This window comes from Nannobrachium achirus (genome assembly GCF_963921795.1).
Source record: "Nannobrachium achirus genome assembly, chromosome: 4".
Classification (NCBI taxonomy): domain Eukaryota; kingdom Metazoa; phylum Chordata; class Actinopteri; order Myctophiformes; family Myctophidae; genus Nannobrachium; species Nannobrachium achirus.
This window is the reverse complement of record NC_137813.1, coordinates 36976038-36995848: the sequence shown is the minus strand read 5'-3', so window position 1 is coordinate 36995848 and position 19811 is coordinate 36976038. Positions and strand designations below refer to the sequence as shown.

The 19811-nt window shown below is 44.7% G+C and overlaps 1 protein-coding gene across 1 annotated transcript in view; it reads left to right on the top strand.

The window, feature by feature from the left end:
• Positions 1-19811, top strand: part of shank1 (SH3 and multiple ankyrin repeat domains 1) — a gene marked incomplete at both ends in the record, with an annotated part of 76111 nt that overhangs the window by 9811 nt on the left and 46489 nt on the right. Inside the window, 5 exon segments of the mRNA XM_080723267.1 lie at positions 6738-6941; positions 9444-9515; positions 10891-10999; positions 15402-15556; positions 17153-17320. Coding sequence (XP_080579393.1) covers positions 6738-6941; positions 9444-9515; positions 10891-10999; positions 15402-15556; positions 17153-17320 — 708 coding nt within the window.

The following is a 19811-nucleotide window of genomic DNA, read 5'->3' as shown; positions in this document are numbered from 1 at the left end:
TTTCTCCCCGTGTCTCCTTGGGCATAGGCCCTCACACAAAACATGCAGTAGTCCTGGTTTCTATACTACCTCCCCCTAGCCAGCCGGGTGCTCCCCAATGTCCCCTGGCGCGGCAGGGGGAGAGCGGAAACCAGGACTACAGGTTAGGTAGTCACCGGGTGAGAAAAATGGGTTGCAAAACCGTGGGATAAAAAAAACATAAAAAAAAAAAAAAAAAAGATGGAGACAGCAAGCTGATGATAAACAGGGTAAAATAAAGATAGGCCGGAGTGGGCATGAGGGGGAGAATGGGATGTGATCACAGATTGCAGAACCGAGACAATTTTCTGTCCGTGTTATGATGATGATACAGGAGATGGACACAAAAAAAAAGAAATTATGTCCCGGGGAAAATCATTTATTCTTTTGTTGTAATTTCTTCATTTGATTTCCAATGACCGGCCATTACAGAGCAGTGTGAGAAGATGGCTTAGCAGCTGTCATTACAGTGTCTGTAGTATCAACGAGAGATAATCGAGAGCTTCCCCTCACTGGGAGCCGTGTAACATATCGTCGTTATCGGGTGGAAACCTCTATCTCCAAGTTTAAAATTTGTATGTTCTTTCGCAAAGTAAAGCCCTGCTTCATCGTACAAGGCCGTCGCACAAGGCCGTCGCAAAGCGAGGCGTTGTGTGCTTGTAGATCGGCTGTTTTCACTAGTTTGAATCATTTTTAAAATGAAAAATGCAGTTTGGACATACAAGGTTTTCACCCGACAACGATGATGTGAGACCTGAAATAGCTTTATTGTCTCATCACAGTTTTAAAGAAAGAGGTCCGTGCTCCATCATTTTGTAGTTTCTGTGAGAAGAGATAGAGCATAAACGTAGAGTCAGAGCAGGAGAGATAAGAAAAAAATGAGAACCCACGATAGAAACTGGTCAAACTAGAAACATGTGCTCCTTGGAGCACAGGTCTCCGTCAGGTCAGGTAGTAGAGTATATGAAATATGAATAATCTGACAGATCCGTCTTAATCACATCATGACTATAGAGATACTGTGTACCGATTTGTGTGTTGTTTGGACAACATCCGTAGGTGTAATGTAAAAAAGAATTGTTATGCAAAAATAGGCCTGGCGGAGACAATAATCATTAATCGAGACATATAGTTTACATAATATCATGCAGAGAGTGTGTAATGTAGCAACAGGTTTGTACATGGTGTTTAGAATGTAAGATTCATTATAAAGGCGTGTAGCAGTGTACATATCCTTTTAGAAACATTAGCATCAAGTGTACAGGTGAGGTAAAAAACTAAAAACAAGAAGTACTGTAGCAGCAGGTACTGTACAAGAGTTCATCTGCCAGAGTAAATACATTTTAAGCCCATTCTGCCGACGATTTTCAGTTTTTCTCACTTTTTCAAGTCACAGAATATTTATCTCCAGTATGATCGATCCCCCGATCGTTGGTAAAGACAGAGGTTATCTCTGTGCTTCCGTTTTTCTCTCTCCATTTGGCCTGTGCGCTCTGCAGTTATTCGCCATTGAACTTAGCACGCCTGGACATAAATACTATGGAAAAGAACAGACCACAGACAGAGGCGTTTCCCCAAAACCAAAATACAGGAAGCAGACGGGGGAGGGAATCTTGCGATCACTTGATCCCTTGGAAATCTGGGTGACTGTAACTGCAATACCAACCAGCTCAATGGCCTCGCGGTTAGAGTGTCCACCCTGAGACTGGGGGGTCAGGGTTCAATCCCCGGCTGGGTCAGTCAGGGGGGTGTATTTGCACACCAAGCTGCCTCACACTACAGAAACAGGAGATAGGTTTCTGCCTTATGGGCCTCATGGCTCAGCAAGGCTTACTTATTACGTGACTGCAATAGTTTTACACTAGATGGAGCTCCTCGCTAACCTGAAGAAAACTAAAAACAAAAGACATCCTTTGGCGGGGTGGGCCCTGGGAAAAAGACGTCCAATGACGTCTTTGGCAGAGACTGTTTACAGTTTGTGCATGCTTGCTCATGTATGTGTAGGGGGGGGCTTTGGTGGATGGGTGGGCTCTGTTTTGTCTTCAGGACCAATTACGCCCTTTACCAGGAATGAGGGATCTGTGACAAACCTAATTGGCTGGCCAATTAGAGTCAGGGATCCATCATAAAGGCCAGTGCCATTCCTGGAGGCAGACAGATCGATCAGCAGCTTGCTCAGCTGCTCACAGTCCAGCGTAGTGAGAAGAACTCCCCTCTGGTTAAAACAAACATTTGTAGAGCCTTTTAGAATGACTGCAGAATTACAGTCATTACATTTACAGACAGTGATTACCGTTAGCCAGTTTACCCACTTTTTATAGTCATTAAAACAATAATTAGAGTGATTATGTGAATATTCTTTGTGCATTGTACTGTATCTGTACACCCCCCCCCCCCCTCGCCCACAGTGTGATTGCAGATTCCTTTCAGCTTGTGTGTGCGTCATGCTTAATTCATGCTCCACTGTATGATGGTATCAAAAATAGCAGATCAACAAGCTCACTGCGCATCTCGCTTGCAACGGCGTAGTGAGCTTGTTGAGCTGCTGTTTTCGTGGTGCATCACAGCCGTACGAAGGAGTATAAATTGGGCTTCATTCTCCATCCTTTTGACTGGATCCTGCTGAGTGGGAAATGCAGGCGTTTCACTGCAATTGTTGGCCTATGTTGTTGGTGTAATGTGTTTGAAGTGAGTGTACTGTATGTGTGCAACGTAATCGATTGCCCACAGACACCTATTGTAACCCCCCTCCCTACCTCTCTCTTAACTCTCTCTCTTAAGCCTAATTTATACTCAGAAAATAGCAGACCTACAAGCTCTCGCGCTCTGAGCTTGTAGGTCTGCTTGCTTTTGATGCGCGGCATCGTCGAGTGACGAAGACTGAACTGGGCTTTTATTCTCTTATATCATACTGATTAACTGATAGTCTTCTTCCCACTGACTCCACCTCTCTCATCTGCTACTGTAGCTAGCACACGTACACGTGCACACACACACACACACACACACACACACACACACACACACACACACTGCTGCTGTAGCTAGCACACGTACACGCACACACACACACACACACGCACGCACGCACGCACGCACGCACGCACACACGCACGCACGCACGCACACTGCTGCTGTAGCTAGCACACGTACACGTGCACACACATCACTACTGCTACTGTAGCTAGCACACGTACACGCACACACACAGCTACTGTAGCTAGCACACGCACACACACACACACACACAATTGTGATGTGCGCATTCCTGCCCATAGTCCCCGCGTCTCCAAGGGAACACAGGGATGTCTCTATGGCAACAAGCAGCTTGCTCCACTAATGAACTGGTTGCCATAGTGAATGGGTTGGCTGTGCGCAAACGGAGAGACTGAGCAAAATAAAAGGAAAGCGTTTTACTCCTCTGCACAAAACCTCATGTCGGCTTTATCTCTTCCATTGTGTCAGACACGTGCACGCGTGCACACGCGCACACGCTCGCGAATGCACGCACGCACGCACACACACACGCACGCGCGCGCGCGCACGCACGCACGCACGCACGCACGCACGCACGCACAGATAGCACATGTGTGCCAGTCAAAGGGAGATTATGAAACAATAAGTGAGTGCAGGGTAAAACCCGTATAGCTAGAGGGAAACATCCATGCAAGAGACAGAACCGCAACTGTCCTCTAGTCTAGATGGACCAATCACACTGTGGCCTCAAGGTCAGTGGACCAGCCCATCATCCATTATATACTGTGTGTGTAAATATACACTTTATATATATATATATATATATATATATATATATATATATATATATATATATATATATTGTACAGTACACACACACACACACACACACACAGTTCCTCCTACGTCACTTGACTCAACCATTAAACAAATCTAATACGCCCGTATAGGCAGGACTACGGCCAAGTCGCTCTGACTCAGACATATAAACAAACCACGATACGCCATATATAGGCATGTCACTATGACTCAGACAACCATAGGCATATATGGAGATCCGGATGTACATGGTCACAGGTCTGACCTGCATCGGCAAGGACTCAAGGGAGTGCAGTGCCCGCCGTCCGGTAGTTTGGATATGCAATGTCCAGATCCGCCATGTCCAATTGTCCATACAGGCATATATAGATATCCAGTTGTCCAGAACTGCTGATCCAACCGATATGCCCATATATGGGCATATACTGATAGAGATCTCCATATATGGGCACAAAAGTGACAAGGTAGACGCCAGATACAGAGATCTCCATATATGGGTATGAAAGACACACAGGTAGACAGACACTCAGACAGATACAGAGATCTCCATGTATGGGCACAACATGCAGACAGGTACAACAGTACTCTGATAAAGTCCCCATTTCTATATCAGATATATCTGACTATATGTCGTGCCGTATAGTGGCTGGAACTTTAGACTAGTCCTTTTCTTCTTTCTTTTATTATAGCTGCTATTAGGCCGATGTATCCTTGAATTTTAAACACTTCTATAACTAATCAATGTATTTTACTCCATGAATACATAGGATAGGCAACCATAAGCTTTCAGCTTCAGACTATTCCTTTTTATCACCTGTAACAATGACTATGTGGATGTATGACTTGTATAAATGTATGTAAGTGATAAATAAACTAAACTAAACTAAACTAAACTAAACTAAACTAAACTAAACTAAACCAAACTAAATTAAAACTAGATGTGAGGGCCACATCCAGAACCAATATATTATATAGACAAAAAGACAAGTACAGTTCTTTGGCTGTGTCTTTAGAAATAGAAAGGAAGACTGGCAGAGAAAGACTTGCTCGCTGCATAAGATATTAAGGATGATGACTAAGAAAATATAATTTATTCTATTTTAAATGCTCATAAAGTGCTCAGTGCTCATAGTGAAATCAGAAAACGTTTCGGTCCTGGGACTGTCGTCAGACCATCACAAAACAGTTGCTCTTATAGGGCTCTAGATCAGCTCAGGTGCTGAGGATCACTAAAGGTCTTTAGAAATACACCAATGCCAGGTTACACTCTCTTCAAGCTGACACCTTAGTCATTAGCATGCAGAAAAAATAGAGTTGTAGGCCAGGGGTCTTCAACGTTTTCAGGCCAAGGACCCCTTAGTTGAGAGAGAGATGAAGCATGGACAGATATTTAACCACTTGAACCGTCAATACTACTCCCCTCTACACCAAACCTCTTTACCAAAAATAGCCTACAAGCTCACAACGCCTCGCACTAGTAGATCTTCTATTTTTGGCTAAAGTTCTCTGAATTTGGTTAAGAATCTGGCTATAAAACAGATTTTCTTTTTCTTTTTTTTTCTCTCACACAAAGATTTGGAGGAACCCCTGTAGTAACTCTGAGGACCCCCTAGGGGTCCCGGACCCCCTGTTGAAGACCCCTGTTGTAGGCAGCTTTTATTTCAATGTGAGAAATAAATGCCTAAAACTAGCCATCAGTCTGTGCATAACACAACATTCCCTTAACACAACTTTGTGTTCTTCTCATGTGTTTTCCCATTCATGAGCCCATGGCACATGATGTGGTTGTGGTTGTACCACACTACCATTCATGATGCCCCATATCTCTCTGACATAATGAGAATACCAGGGTCCACCACCCCACTGTTCTGTTGCTGTCTCCCCCTGCTGGTCCAGCAGGTGTATTGCATCAATGTGCTGTTGCAGCTAGTGAAGAGACTCAACTACTCAATGGAACTGATGCTAACTTTACACCTCATTATGAAAACATGATAGGCCTATATGTTTAAATATATATATATTTTTTCCCTTTATACTATATAGCAGGGGTCTTCAATGTTTTCAGGCCAAGGACCCCTTAGTTGGGAGAGAGATGAAGCAGGGACCCCCACAACCTTTTCATAGATTCCATAATAGTTTCATCGTTTAACTGCACAATCATCTGTGTATTTTGGATTCATGTCAGTTTGTATTTTCAGATATTTAACCACTTGAACCATCAATATTTATAAACTTGACCTTAGCTTTCACTCTGTACTTAGTGTGCTCTTTTTCCCCTCTACACCAAACCTCTTTGGTGAAAATAGCCGATATACAAGATCTTCTATTTTTGGCTAAAGTTCTCAGATATGAATGCTAGGGTTCAGGTGGTTAATATAAGAAAGGAGAAAAAAAGTTTCTATCACACAAAGATTTGGAGGACCCTCTGTTGTAACTCCGAGGACCCCCTAGGGCAGTGTTTCTCAACCACTGTGCCTGGGGACCTTTGGTGTGCTCCTGAGAAGGGTCAAGTGTGCCCCTTGAAACTGCTTGAAAGCCAGTATTGTATGTATCATTTTAAAAATGATTTAAACTAGTGAAAACAGCCGATCTACAAGCACGTGCTTGTAGATCTGCTGTTTTCACTACTGTTGTGCGACAGCCTTGTATGATGAAACAGGGCTTTCGCTTTACTTTGCGAAGAATCGTAAAAATTTGAAACTTGGAAATACAAGGTTTCTTCCCGACATTGACGATATTTACACCCCGTATAATGTTCGTGTGCCCATGGATTCTTGGAACATGAAAAGTGTGCCCATGCAGAAAAAAGGTTGAGAAACACTGCCCTAGGGGCCCCGGACCCCCTGTTGAAGACCCTTGCTATATAGTAATGAACTTTTTGACTGTGTATAATGACCTGTCATTGGTTTTCATGTCTCCTGCAGAAATGTTTGCGTTTCAACCCAGATGCCACAGTGTGGAAGGCCAAGCAGCAGGTGCTGTGCTCTCTGACCGAGTCGCTGCGAGACGTGCTGAACTACGGCCTGTTCCAGCCCGCCACGGACGGACACGACGCCAAGTTCCTGGAGGAGGAGAGGCTGCTCAGAGAGTATCCACAGTCCTTTGAGAAAGGTGTTCCGTATTTGGAGGTACAGTCTGAGCATTATTATTAGTGTTGTTGCCCCAAGCTCAACACACTGTAATTCTGGGGAACTATATTACTTTATTTTCACCAGATAAACTTTTCCGCTGCCATTGGAAATTGATGGAAACCAGATTTTCAATGGGGGAAAAGTGCAATTGGAATTCAATGGATTCAATGTAACCCTTCAGCCATATCATCTGATTTCAGGCATAGTGCAGCGATTTCAGCTTTTAGCAGGCCTAGTTCGTTCTCCATTATATGGATAATATGGATAGCCGATATTATCGACTATCCGGTCTGAATAGGTGCTTAGGTCCTGCCTCCAAGTCGTTTACACAGGTCTCATGCTTCTCCATATCCTTCCGCACTGAATCTATTATTTTATTCAACTCAGTGATTGACATATCTATCCATGCCAGGATCTCGCTCTCACTTTCTGTAATGGCAGCCATGCACTTCAGACAAGATCTGCTGGGCTCTCGACCACGATTCTTCTTGGCTTGTTTGCCCAACATTCTATCTTCCATACGGAAGTCACGATAATGGAATTCTGCCGTATCAACTGTGCACAACCTTGTCTGTGTGAGCTTCATTTTAAAAAGGAAAAGGTTTGCTCTGTTGTGGGGCTCACAATAAACAGGCCCTCACACGGCCAGCGTCCCCTTATGGTCATTATCTGCGGGGACCGACGGTATAAAGTTGGCGAACATGTTATCTGTCTGTCTGCAACACAGACCAGTGCACACTCTCAACTTAGCACGTCTACTCTGTTGGAGCGGAGTTGACTGACACGGCCGCAGTGAAATTAGCATTAAATGGCCCGGTAATGCTGGTCCCGCTGGTCCTCCGGCTCCGGGTCCTGCTGCAGGCGGGTCCAGAAGTCCAGCATGTCGTTGGGAGACACCCTGTGGGAGGCGACCAGACGACTGTACCTGTAGTACGACCAGGGCACTCGGTACATGTTGAACTCGTCTGGCAGGGACGGCGTGGGCTCCACCCCCAGCTCAACCAGGCTCATGCCCACATGCACGTCCTCAAATCTGAAGCTGGGAACACTCAGAGAGGCGTTGTAGATCTTTGCCGCTAGGTCTCCAGAAAACACGTAAGCGCCCCCAGAGAGGTAGGCGGGGTACGTGTGGCCAGGGTACTCCTCTTCGGACACGTACCACTTGTTGCTCTTGTCTCGGATCGGCCTGGTGCCCCTGTAGATGTTACCCGTGATGAAGTTCTCCACTCCTGGCTTCAGTCTGAGCAACTTGTCGACGAGGTACTTGGTGTTAATGAACAGGTCGCTGTCGGTCTTCAGGACGAAGCTGGCCCGCGGGCAATGCGTGGTCACCCAATTCAGGCCCATCAGTGTCTTCAGAGTGAGATTGTCGTAGCTGTCCTGGAAGTCCTGCTGAATGATATCATGGTGTCTCAGGCTCTCTGACTCCAGGGCTCTCTGCTGCTCGCCCGCCTTCACGCCCCTAGCAGGAACAGCCGGACCACTGGCTGCCTGCCCGGAGGGAGGAGCTCCAGGCTCTCATTGCCCCACGACTGTCTTATGGCCTCTCGGCGGTCGACTTGATGAGCCTCAACGGTTATCAGCTGCACCAGGTACGGCGCTTCCTTACCCTCCGGACATTTGCCCGTCTCATCGATGATGTAAGGGTACGTGGTGGAAGGTTGCGTCACAGGTGTCAGTGGGCCACCGCCAGGTGCATCAGGTGCAAGCCCACGTCGGCCTGATTCGTCCATCATCTTTTCCCCGCCGATGATGCTGGCCAAATAGGCCACAAGCGAGAGAACAACCAGGATTAAAGCGGAGAGCTTAAAGCGCTGTTGTTTTCTGCACCGCATAGCGAGTCCGGACCAGAAGTCACGTTGTTGAGGTTGATGTATGACGGATCTGGATATTGTTGAGATATCTCAGCGAACGTATGTATGTATGCATGTATGTATGTATGTATATCATTAACGCCTTACACTGTGGTTCTATGGGTTTGTCGCTCTGACATCATGCTCTGATATCACTGTCATTTCAGTGTCACACTCTGGCTTCACTGTGATGTCACACTAACAGAATCCCTTTTATGCCCATATATGGAGTTCCCTGATGTCATCAATATTAAGGCCATATCTAACAGGACTTCATATGTTAATGAAGTTGTTGGTTCAGCTAGTTCCCTAGGCCATGATAACCCCGGAAAGGTATAGCCTAATGGGATTTAAAATAACAGGTTCAAGGTTCAAGGTTGTACTTTTTTGTCATGTCTTTTGTACAGGTAGGAACATTTAGGAACTTATACAATTTTGGACATTTTGGCTGTGGTGTCTTGCTTCATGATATTCTTCTAAACCTGCACAGTCGCACTCCTTTTCCTGTCTTCAGTCAAACAGGGGGGCAGTTTCCAACTTGCCTACTAGAAATAACTTGAGCATACAATAAAAGGGCTGGCCCCATTAAGAAGTGTTCTCCCTCTCATCTCTCTTTCTGTCTCATTCTGTCCTCTTTCTGCTGCAGTTCCGATACAAGACCAGGGTCTACAAACAGACCAATCTAGATGAGAAACAGCTGGCTAAACTGCACACCAAGGTATCAGCTCTCATTTTCCACCAGGCTTCTCTCTAGTTTTTGTCCCAGCGGTGAGTTGCAGATTGAGGTCATGCAGTAATAGTGCATTGGTGCAATGTGATTAGCATGTGTGTGTGTGTGTGTGTGTGTGTGTGTGTGTGTGTGTGTGCGTGTGCGTGTGCGTGTGCGTGTGCGTGTGCGTGTGTGTGTGTGTGTGTGTGTGTGTGTGTGTGTGTGCGTGCGCGTGCGTGCGTGTGCGTCAGTGTTAATTTATCCATTTATACCGTACAGCTTACATTTATAATATAAAATGTAATAATAATTGGACCCTTATGGGTGCATTTTGTTACATTTGCACACTCAAAGGGGCATGAAACCCTCAAATGATTTTGTAGTTTGTTTTCATACAGGTTAAAAACAGCAGAAGGGTCAAAACAGGGCAGGCTATAGTAAGCAATCCAGCAGCTAATAAAATAAACCATGAATGTGTTAGATTTAGACGTACCTACAGTCATTGGGTGTGCAAACATAGAGAGTAACAGTATTGTCAGTGCTTGATACACATTGGTACACCTAAATCTAACACATGATTATTAATTTGATTAGCTGTAGCTGCAATGCTTACATACCAGGGAACTGATGTGTCACACTCTGGTCTAGAGCAGGGGTCTTCAACGTTCTCCTTAGTTGAGAGAGAGATGAAGCAGGGACCCCCAAAACCTTTTTCATAGATTCCATATAGTTTAATCGTTTGACAGCACAATCATCAGTTTATTTTGGATTCATGTCAATTTGTGTTTTCAGATATTTAACCACTTGAGCCATCATTACCTAATAAACTTGACCTTTTACTCTGTACTTAGTCTGCTCTTGCTGGCTCTTTTTCCCCTCTACAAACCTCTTTTCCGAAAATAGCGAATCTACAAGCTCACAACGCCTTGCAGTGCAAGGCGTTGTGAGCTTGTAGATCTGCTATTTTTGGCTAAAGATCTCAGAATATGGACACTAGGGTTCAAGAAGTTGTTAATATCAAAAGGATTGGACGATTTGGAGGACCCCCTGTAGTAACTCTGAGGAACCCTTAGGGGTCCTGGACCCCCTGTTATAGACAACAAAGACCCCTGGTCTAGAGCTTTACTCTTCTGTAGGTTTTAACCTCAACCGGAAAACAAACAACAAAATCAGCCTTTAGGGTTTCGTGCCACTTTAAAGAAACACTCCAGCTTTTACAGGGTGCATGTGTCCACTGCTCCCTGGAGCAGTGCTTCGCCGCGTGCTGTTCGGTGTCAGTCCGTGCTGTACTGTGCCGTGCTGTGCTGAACGTAGCACTCCGTCCCAGACAGAGCTGTCTGGTCTCTCTGTAATGCAGCATTCTGTACTCATCCTCCTCCCGCAGGCCAGCCTCAAGAAGTTCATGGACTACATCCAAACCAGCTCTGTGGACAAGATGGGAAAGTTCTTAGACAAGGGTCTGGATCCCAACTACCAGGACGCTGACACTGGCGGTGAGGCCTGACACATCATGCCACACAGAGAGCTGTCAACTGTCCAATGCCTTCTGTTGCCATTTGGTTTTCATAGCTACTACAGCAGGGTTCCCCAATAGGCGGCCCGCGGGCCATTTGCGGCCCGTGGGGGGCTACTGTCTGCCCACACCAACCCCAGTAATAATGGTGGTATAAGAGCAGCAACAACACTAGTATATCGTCGTTGTAGGGTGGAAATCTCTCTCTAGGTCGTCCTCAGACGAGCCCTCCATCGTTGTTTCCAGTCATCTCGGTTCTCCATACATCTGGCCAGCTCATTGGTGTTCTGTGTCCCTACGTCTTCCTTGAGTACGGCCACGTATGTTTTTGTGGGACGTCCTCGCGACCGGTGCCCATGTGTTGGCTCCCACAGTACCAATTTGCTGGCTGGAAGCTCCTGGTGTCTTTGGCAGTGTCCTGCTAGTCTCATTCTTCTGGTGGCAATTTTCTCGCTTACCCTTGGTATTCCCTCATACAGGCTCCTGTTGGTAACATATGCACTCCTGTTGATGTTGAGTACTGCACGCAACATTCTAGTGTAGCACCCATCTCGTGTCTCCAAATTTGTACGTTCTTTTGGAAATCATACAAGGCCGTTGCACAAAAGTAGTGAAAACAGCAGATCTACAAGCACACAACGCCTCGCACCGCGAGGCGTTGTGTGCTTGTAGATCGGCTGTTTTCACTAGTTAAATAATTTTTAAAATTATAAATTCAAAACAATCGGTTTTGGACATACAAGATTTTCACCCGACAACGACGATATCTGAACTGTCGCTGGAGTAGCAGGAACGCCGCCGTCGCCCCCTGCAATGCTGTGGCCCTCGGCTTGGTACCCTAGACATGATTCGGCCCTTGGGGAAAACTAATTGGGGAACCCTGTACTGCAGTATATTCTGTCACTGCATTCGTCTGTCCATCCAGCCATAACATTCCGCTTAATTCATCGACCTACGGTGAGGGTTCTGTTCGGAAGCAAGCTTTCTAAAACAGTGGTAGAACGTGTGGGTCGGGACACCCAGGGGGGTCCCCAAATTATATTGGGGGGTCCCCAGATGAATGACTTAATGTTCAACATTGTTTTCTCACTCAACAGTAAACAAACCAACACAGTATACGTCTATATGGTATCTGCACAGTTCTAAATTTACACTTTTAAGACCCTTTAATGCCTGTAAAATACAAAATTAAACATTGGCCATATTGTCAAATATGGCAGAAATTGTGAAAATAGCCGATCTACATGCTCTTGCGAGGCGTTGTGAGCATGTAGATCTGCTATTTTCACAATAGAACCGTGTTATTTAAAATGTAGTTCCTGAACTCTTAGTGCTCGTCAGGGTGGGGGGGGGGGTCCCCAGTTAAAATATGACTATTTTCTGGGTCAAGTCCTGAAAAGGTTGAGAACCACTGGTCTAGAAGATGGTCTGTTTGTTTGTCCGGGACAAATCTCGCAAACCACTAGACCAGGGGTGCCCAAAAGGTAGATCGTGATCTACCAGTAGATTACAAAGGCTGTGCAGGTAGACCACTTGACATGCCCCTAAAAAATATAAAGCCCACAAAACCCCTCTTGAATCTCTTGAATTAAGGTGACTTGATTGACATCAAGAAGGGCTTGTCAGCTTCACAAACCCCTCAATGCAATGATTTGTTTTCAAGAGTCACTAGCATTACAAAGAACCCAAAAACCACTTCCATACAGAATGGAATGAAGACTCCCCCCCCCCCCCCCCCCACTATTTCCCATTTCAAGTCAGTGAGTTTGTCCTATGTATTGCTGCAGTGTCGCTATTCCAAAGCCCCCTCGGGTAATTATTTTCTTTGGGGTGTGTAGACCATGTTGAGCTGGTCATTCTAAAAGTAGCTCTGAAGTCAAAAAAGTGTGGGCACCCCTGCACTAGACCAACCAGTGCCACATTTCTTCACATCATTTATTGTGTTGAATATTTAACTTTAATCTTAGTGAAAGTCAATGGGGGTCGGGTCGGGCTGAAACCTGAACATCTGGAGTCATAAACTGTATCATAGATACGTCATGGATGACTGACGTCACATACTGGACACAGGACATCCAGGATCCACATGGGCTGGACACAGGACATCCAGGATCCACATGGGAGCTATGCCGTTATTAGACCCTGTCTTGTTCTGTCAGTGTGGTCACTGCGGCCCTCAACTCTCCAGATGAGCTCTGCTCTGACTCACTCATAGCATATGGGCTGGCTCTATATTTAGTATTCAGCTGACCAGTCCCTTCTCCTCCACTGTAAACTCCCGAGTGTTAATCTAACTCTGAGATTGTACAAACTTAACGAAATGGACCCATAAGGGTTACAAATCAGAACGAATGAATGAATGAATTAAGGATTTTACTGCGTACACAGTTAACTCTACGCCAGTGGTTCTCAAACTTGGGGTCGGGACCCCAAGTACCCCAAGGTCCCCAAATTATTTTGTGGGGTCCCCAGATGATTAGCTTAATGTAATTTATTTTTCTCACTCAACGGTAAACAAACCAGCATACAGTATAAGTGTATACAGGGTATCTGCACATTTATAAAGTGACAATTTTAGGACCTTCAAGACCGTTTTAATACCAAACTGGCCAAACTGTCAAATATTAAGTAAGCAAGAGGCGAACATTGTGAAAATAGGCGATCGATCTACATGCTCACAACGCCTCGCAGTGCGAGGCGTTGTGAGCATGTTGTTCAGCTATTTTCACAATATTTATCTGTGGACCCGAGTCACATTAAATATAATACGTACAATTACAAGTGGTTGTCAGGGTGGGGCCGGGTCCCCAGTTCAAATATGCTTATTTTGGGGGTCACGGCCTAAAAAATGTTTGAGAACCCCCAGCTCTAAGCTGTGACCTATGACCTATGATTTCCACTTAAAAACACTCAAGCCAGCCCCAGCTCTAGCTCTGACACCATCCCAAAATATGAAAATTACACACACCTCCTATTTCTGGACACCAAAACACTTTGTCAAAGAGCTAAGCGTTCACTGTGTATATGAAGCTTTTCACCAGATCCTGTTAGTGTTGGGAGGTGGCAGACGGCTCACTTTTACAGCTTGCATGCAGGGGCGTCACACCAAATTCTGGGCCCTGGGTACAAGGATTCACTGTGGGCCCCCCATGAATGTTAACTATTGAAAAATAGCAGATATACAAGCTCACAGCGCGGCACCGAGTGCCGCGCTGCGAGCTTGTAGATCTGCTATTTTTGAAAAATCGTGAAAATGTGTGCCAAGAAACCTATGTTTCCATGTCAGTGCATGATGCTCAAACTTTTTCATGTGAAGGACCCCCCATCTCAACATATTTAGTTCCAGGGACCCCCCCAGAAGCAAAATTTTAGTTACAAATGTTCACTTAAAAAATACATATATTCAAAGATTTGCGCACATTTTCACGACTTTTCAAAAATAGCAGATCTACAAGCTTGCAGCGCGGCACTCGGTGCCGCGCTGTGAGCTTGTATATCTGCTATTTTTCAATAGATAAAGTTACTAGGGCCCCTCCACCTTGGGCCCTAGTAACTCAGTCCCACTTTCCTACCCCTTGTGACGCCCCTGCATGTGTCAAAACAGAGCACACAGCCTGTCACTGGGGGTGTGAAGTGCACTTGCCACTTACTAACACTAGGTGGTAACATTGGGCCCTGTATCCTCCACCTAAGGTAGTCAAGAGCTGTGCACAATGGAAGCTGCAATGGGCCAGCCCAGTAGTTGGGGTGAAAATGGTCCAATGTAATATACTGTAGGCCAGGGGTCTTCAACGTTTTCAGGCCAAGGACCCCTTAGTTGAGAGAGAGATGAAGCAGGGACCCCCCACAACGTTTTCATAGATTTCATATAGTTTCATCGTTTGACAGCACAATCATCAGTGTTTTTCGGATTCATGTCAATTTGTGTTTTCAGATATTTAACCACTTGAGCCGTCATTACCTAATACACTTGACCATTACTCTGTACTTGGTCTGCTCTTTTCCCCTCTATACACCAAACCTCTTTGCCGACAATAGCCGATCTACAAGCTCACAAACGCCTCGGCGTTGTGAGCTTGTAGATCTGCTATTTTTGGCAGTATAAGGACACTAGGGTTCAAGTGGTTAATATAAAAAAGGAGGAAAAAAACGTTCTATCACTCAAGATTTGGAGGACCCCCTGTAGTAGCTCTGAGGACCCCCTTTAAGCCACTTCTCGCTAACCTATCTGTCTGTCTGTCTGTCTGTCTGTCTGTCTGTCTGTCTGTCTGTCTGTCTGTCTGTCTGTCATAATCAATCTTTCAGTTTATCCATCTGAAAGTCTGACTCTCTGTCCCTGAAACTGTCTGTCCCCCTGAACCTGTTGTGTTTGTCCCCTCCAGAGACTCCCCTGTCCCTGGCAGTGCAGTGTGAGGTCGGGGGAGGGGAATCCATCAGGGTCCTGGTCCAGAACGGGGCCCACATTGACTTCCGGGCCAAGGATGGACTCACACCCCTCCACAAGTCTGTCCGCAGCCACGGCCACGCCGCTCTGCTGGTAAACATTACATTTAGGCCTAGTCTAGAATTATTGAATGCTTTAACCAGTGAAAAATAGCAGATATACAAGCTCACAGCGCGGCACCGAGTGCCGCGCTGCGAGCTTGTAGATCTGCTATTTTTGAAAAAGTCGTGAAAATGTGTGCAAATCTTTGAATATTATGTGTTTTCAAAGCAAACGTTTGTAACTCAAAAGTTGCTTCTGGGTGGTCCCTGGAACTAGATATTTTGAGATGGGGGTCCTTCACATGAAAAGGTTTGAGAACCACTGACATAGTGATCTATAGTGAAGAACAAGACTAACTGAGCTCCAGTTAAGTGAAAAGGACCTTTTTTTCTGACGATGGCTGGCCAGATTGCTGACATGGAAACATGGGTTTTAAAAAAAAAATAATAATAATCAAAAGACACTTATAGAATCGGGTCAAAATTCGAATTTTCACGATTTTTCAAAAATAGCAGATCTACAAGTACGGTATATCTGCTATTTTTCAATAGTTAAAGCATAAAATAATGATACACAATAATGTGTACCCGTTCTAAATGGGTTAAGATATGTTGTGAAGGTGCTTTACAGCATCGCTAAATAGAATATGAAGCAATACGGTATAAACATTGAGAAGAAGTTGTCAAAAACGTAATTATGAGGAGCCGCTTTACAACAGCTTACAGGTACATGTTCAGCACTATTTTGGAGAACGTTTTATAAATCTGAATAAGAGTGTAGATCAGTGGTTCTCAACCTGTGGGTCCCCAAATTATTTTGGGGGGGGTCCCCAGATGATTAACTTAATGTGAAACATCGTTTTCTCACTCAACAGTAAACAAACCGACTCAAAGTTTAAGTGTATTGAGGGTATCTGCACATTTCTAAAGTGACAATTTAAGGACTTTTTAATACCTCTAAAATGACAAATTAAACACTGGCCAAATTGTCAAATATTAGAGGCAGACATTGTGAAAATAGCTGATCTATGTTATTGAGCATGCTTTTTTCACAATAGAATCATGTTATACAAAATGTAATGCCTCAACTCTTAGGGCTCGTCAGGGTGAGGGGTCCCCAGTTAAAATATGATTATTTTGGGGGGTCGCGGGACTCGCGGCCTGAAATGCTGGTTCAGATGAAGGGTAAACAGTGGTGGTTACTGTATATATGTTAATGTTAATTAATGTTATAACGTGTATGTTATGTACAGTAGGCTACCTTATCGTCTTTGTCAAGCGGAAACCTTGTATCTCCAAGTTTCAAATTTGTACGTTCTTTCGTAAAGTAAAGCCCTGCTTCATCGTACAAGGCGGTCGCACAAAAGTAGTGAAAACAGCAGATCTACAAGCACAACAGCTCGCGGTGCGAGGCGTTGTGTGCTTGTAGAACGGCTGTTTTCACTAGTTTAAATCATTTTTAAAATGATAAATGCAAAACGAACGGTTTTGGACATACAGGGTTTTCACCCGACAACGACGTTATAAATTAGGCCTACTACTCCTACCACAGATCATTACAGCAAAAGCAGAGCGTATAGAGAACTCCAATTAAAGTCCAAACTCGGCACATGACTGAAAGTGCTGAGGAAGCTGCTGTGTTTTGCAGGCCCTGCTGACTCTGGGTGCGTCTCCAGACTATAAGGACCGCCGTGGGCTGACGCCGCTCTACCACACTGTGCTGACAGGGGGCGACACCTCCTGCTGTGAGACGCTGCTGTACCACCGCGCCAAGGTGGGCGCAAGGGATGAGAACGGCTGGGATGAGACTCATCAGGTATGGTTCTCTCTCTCTCTCTCTCTCTCTCTCTCTCTCTCTCTCTCTCTCGCTCTCTGACAAAATAAGATGAGAGATGCAATACAGATTTAGTCATCATATAGTCCCACGTTTTATTGCACTACACTACTGCTGCACCGCTTACTGTATGCCTCTGATATGAAATATTAACCACTTGAACCCTCTATTCTTTGTCAAAAGGACCTGAGTTCCAACTGTACCGCTTGTATCCATCTACTGCAAATCTCTTTGCCGAAAATAGCCGATCTATACAAGCTCACAACACGTTGCAATGCGACGTGTTGTCAGCGTGTGGATCTGCTATTTTTGGAGAACGTTCCCCCCCCTGGGAATAGGGAATTTGGGGTTCAAGTGGTTTAGAACAGTGGTTCCCAAACTTCTTAGCTCGAGAGCCAAAAGAGAGATTAGACGTTTGCCCGGGGACCCAAACTAGTGAAAACAGCAGATCTACAAGCTCACATCGTCATAATCATCAGGTATTAAGATTATATTTGGAGGAAGATTCTTTTCAAAAAAGTGCAGAAAGTGTTAAAATTTTGTTTTTATGTGGCCACACCCACCTGCTCATTAAGTATGCCTGGTCGTCAGGTGGGTGGCACTGGTGACCTATAGCTGAAGTTAGCCACAACAATTCAATTAGCCAGTAGCTATGCCCCTCCCCTAAAAGCTTTTGTCCAATGCTAGCTTAGCAACCAGCAGCTTGCCAAGACTGTTGCCAAGGCAAACCTTGGCAAGCAGGAAGTTATTCTAAGCTAGCATTGGACAAAAGCTTTTTGGGAGGGGCATAGCTACTGGCTAATTGGGCCTATTAACTCGGAGGCTTTCAGCTTTCAGGAAGTAACCAAAAATACACAGGGAAGAAATATTTGCATATTATAACCACACCTGGGGGTCTATTAGAGTAATGTCATCTCCATAGACACATACAGATATAACTAACTGCTTGTAAGACAGGGGTCTTCAACACGGGGTCCAGGACCCCTAGGGGGTCCTCAGAGTTACTACAGGGGGTCCTCCAAATCTTCCAATCTTTTTTATATTAACAACTTGAACCCTAGTGTCCATATTCTGAGAACTGTAGCCACAAATAGTAGATCTACAAATTCAAAATACACTGATGATTGTGCTGTCAAACGATGAAACTATTTATCTATGAAAAGGTTGTGAGGGTCCCTGCTTCATCTCTCTCTCTCAACTAAGGGGTCCTCGGCCTGAAAACGTTGAGGACCCCTGTTGTAAGATAAATGGAGTCTAGAGGACATTTTGATGGCTACCTCTGTGCGTTAATATTGCATGTGTGTTCTCCTATATGCAACCATTGTGTATCTGTACGTCAGCCTACTGTGTGTATATCTATGTCCTGTGGTGGGAAAAGTACTAAAATGTTTTACTTAAGTAAAAGTATCAATACTGCAATGTAGAAATGCCTCTGTTGCAAGTAAAAGTCCGGAATTAAAAATGTACTTTAAAAGTACAAAAGTATTGCTATCAAAATGTACTTAAAGTACAAAAGTAAAATTTAATTCACAAGTTGCATAATGTATCATTTGTATTAAAATCCTTTGAAAATAGCAGATCACAAGCTCACAATTGTGAGCTTGTAGATTGTCTAAGTAATGTACGTTTTGTAATAGTAATTGACATATAAAGTAACTCGTAACGAAAGTTGTCAAATAATTGTAGTGGAGGAGTAAAAGCACAATATTTACCTCAGAGATGTAGTGGAGTAGAAGTTAAATGAACGGAAAATGGAAATACTCAAGTAAAGTAAAAAAATGCCTCAGAATTGTACAGTACTTAAGTAAATGTACTTAGTGACTTTATACCACACTGTCTATGTCAAAAAGAAAACATTCATGTCGTGAAACACTCGCAACTGTCTCCCTCCAACCCAGCAAAGCCTGATTTATACTTAGTCGTACGACGGTGTATAAATTACGCACACTCTTCTTCACGCCATGTTTGACCTGTCTCACTCATCACCGCTCCTCCTCCCCCCCTCCCCTCCCCTTCACACACCCCCATCCTGCCTCCTCCGTCTTGTATCTCAGGGATGAAGAGGGGGAGCACAGACCGTCAGGCTTTTACAGGTACCACGTTTCTCTGCCACTCTGCCCCCTTCACAGGGGCGTCACAAGGTGGGGGGCGTCACAAGGGTGGGGGAGGGAGTGGGACTGAGTTACTAGGGCTAAGGTGGAGGGACCTTAATTATTCTTAGCTATTGAAAAATAGCAGATATACAAGCTCACAATGCGGCACCGAGTGCTGCACTGCAAGCTTGTAGATCTGCTATTTGGTGGAAAATGTGTGCAAATCTTTGAATATATGTATTTTTTAAGCGAACATTTGTGACAAAAATTTTGCTGGAATGAAATATTTTGAGATGGGGGTCCGTGGCCAAATACATATCATTTTGGGGGTCCTTCACATGAAAAGGTTTGAGCACCACTGACATAGAAACATAGGTTTA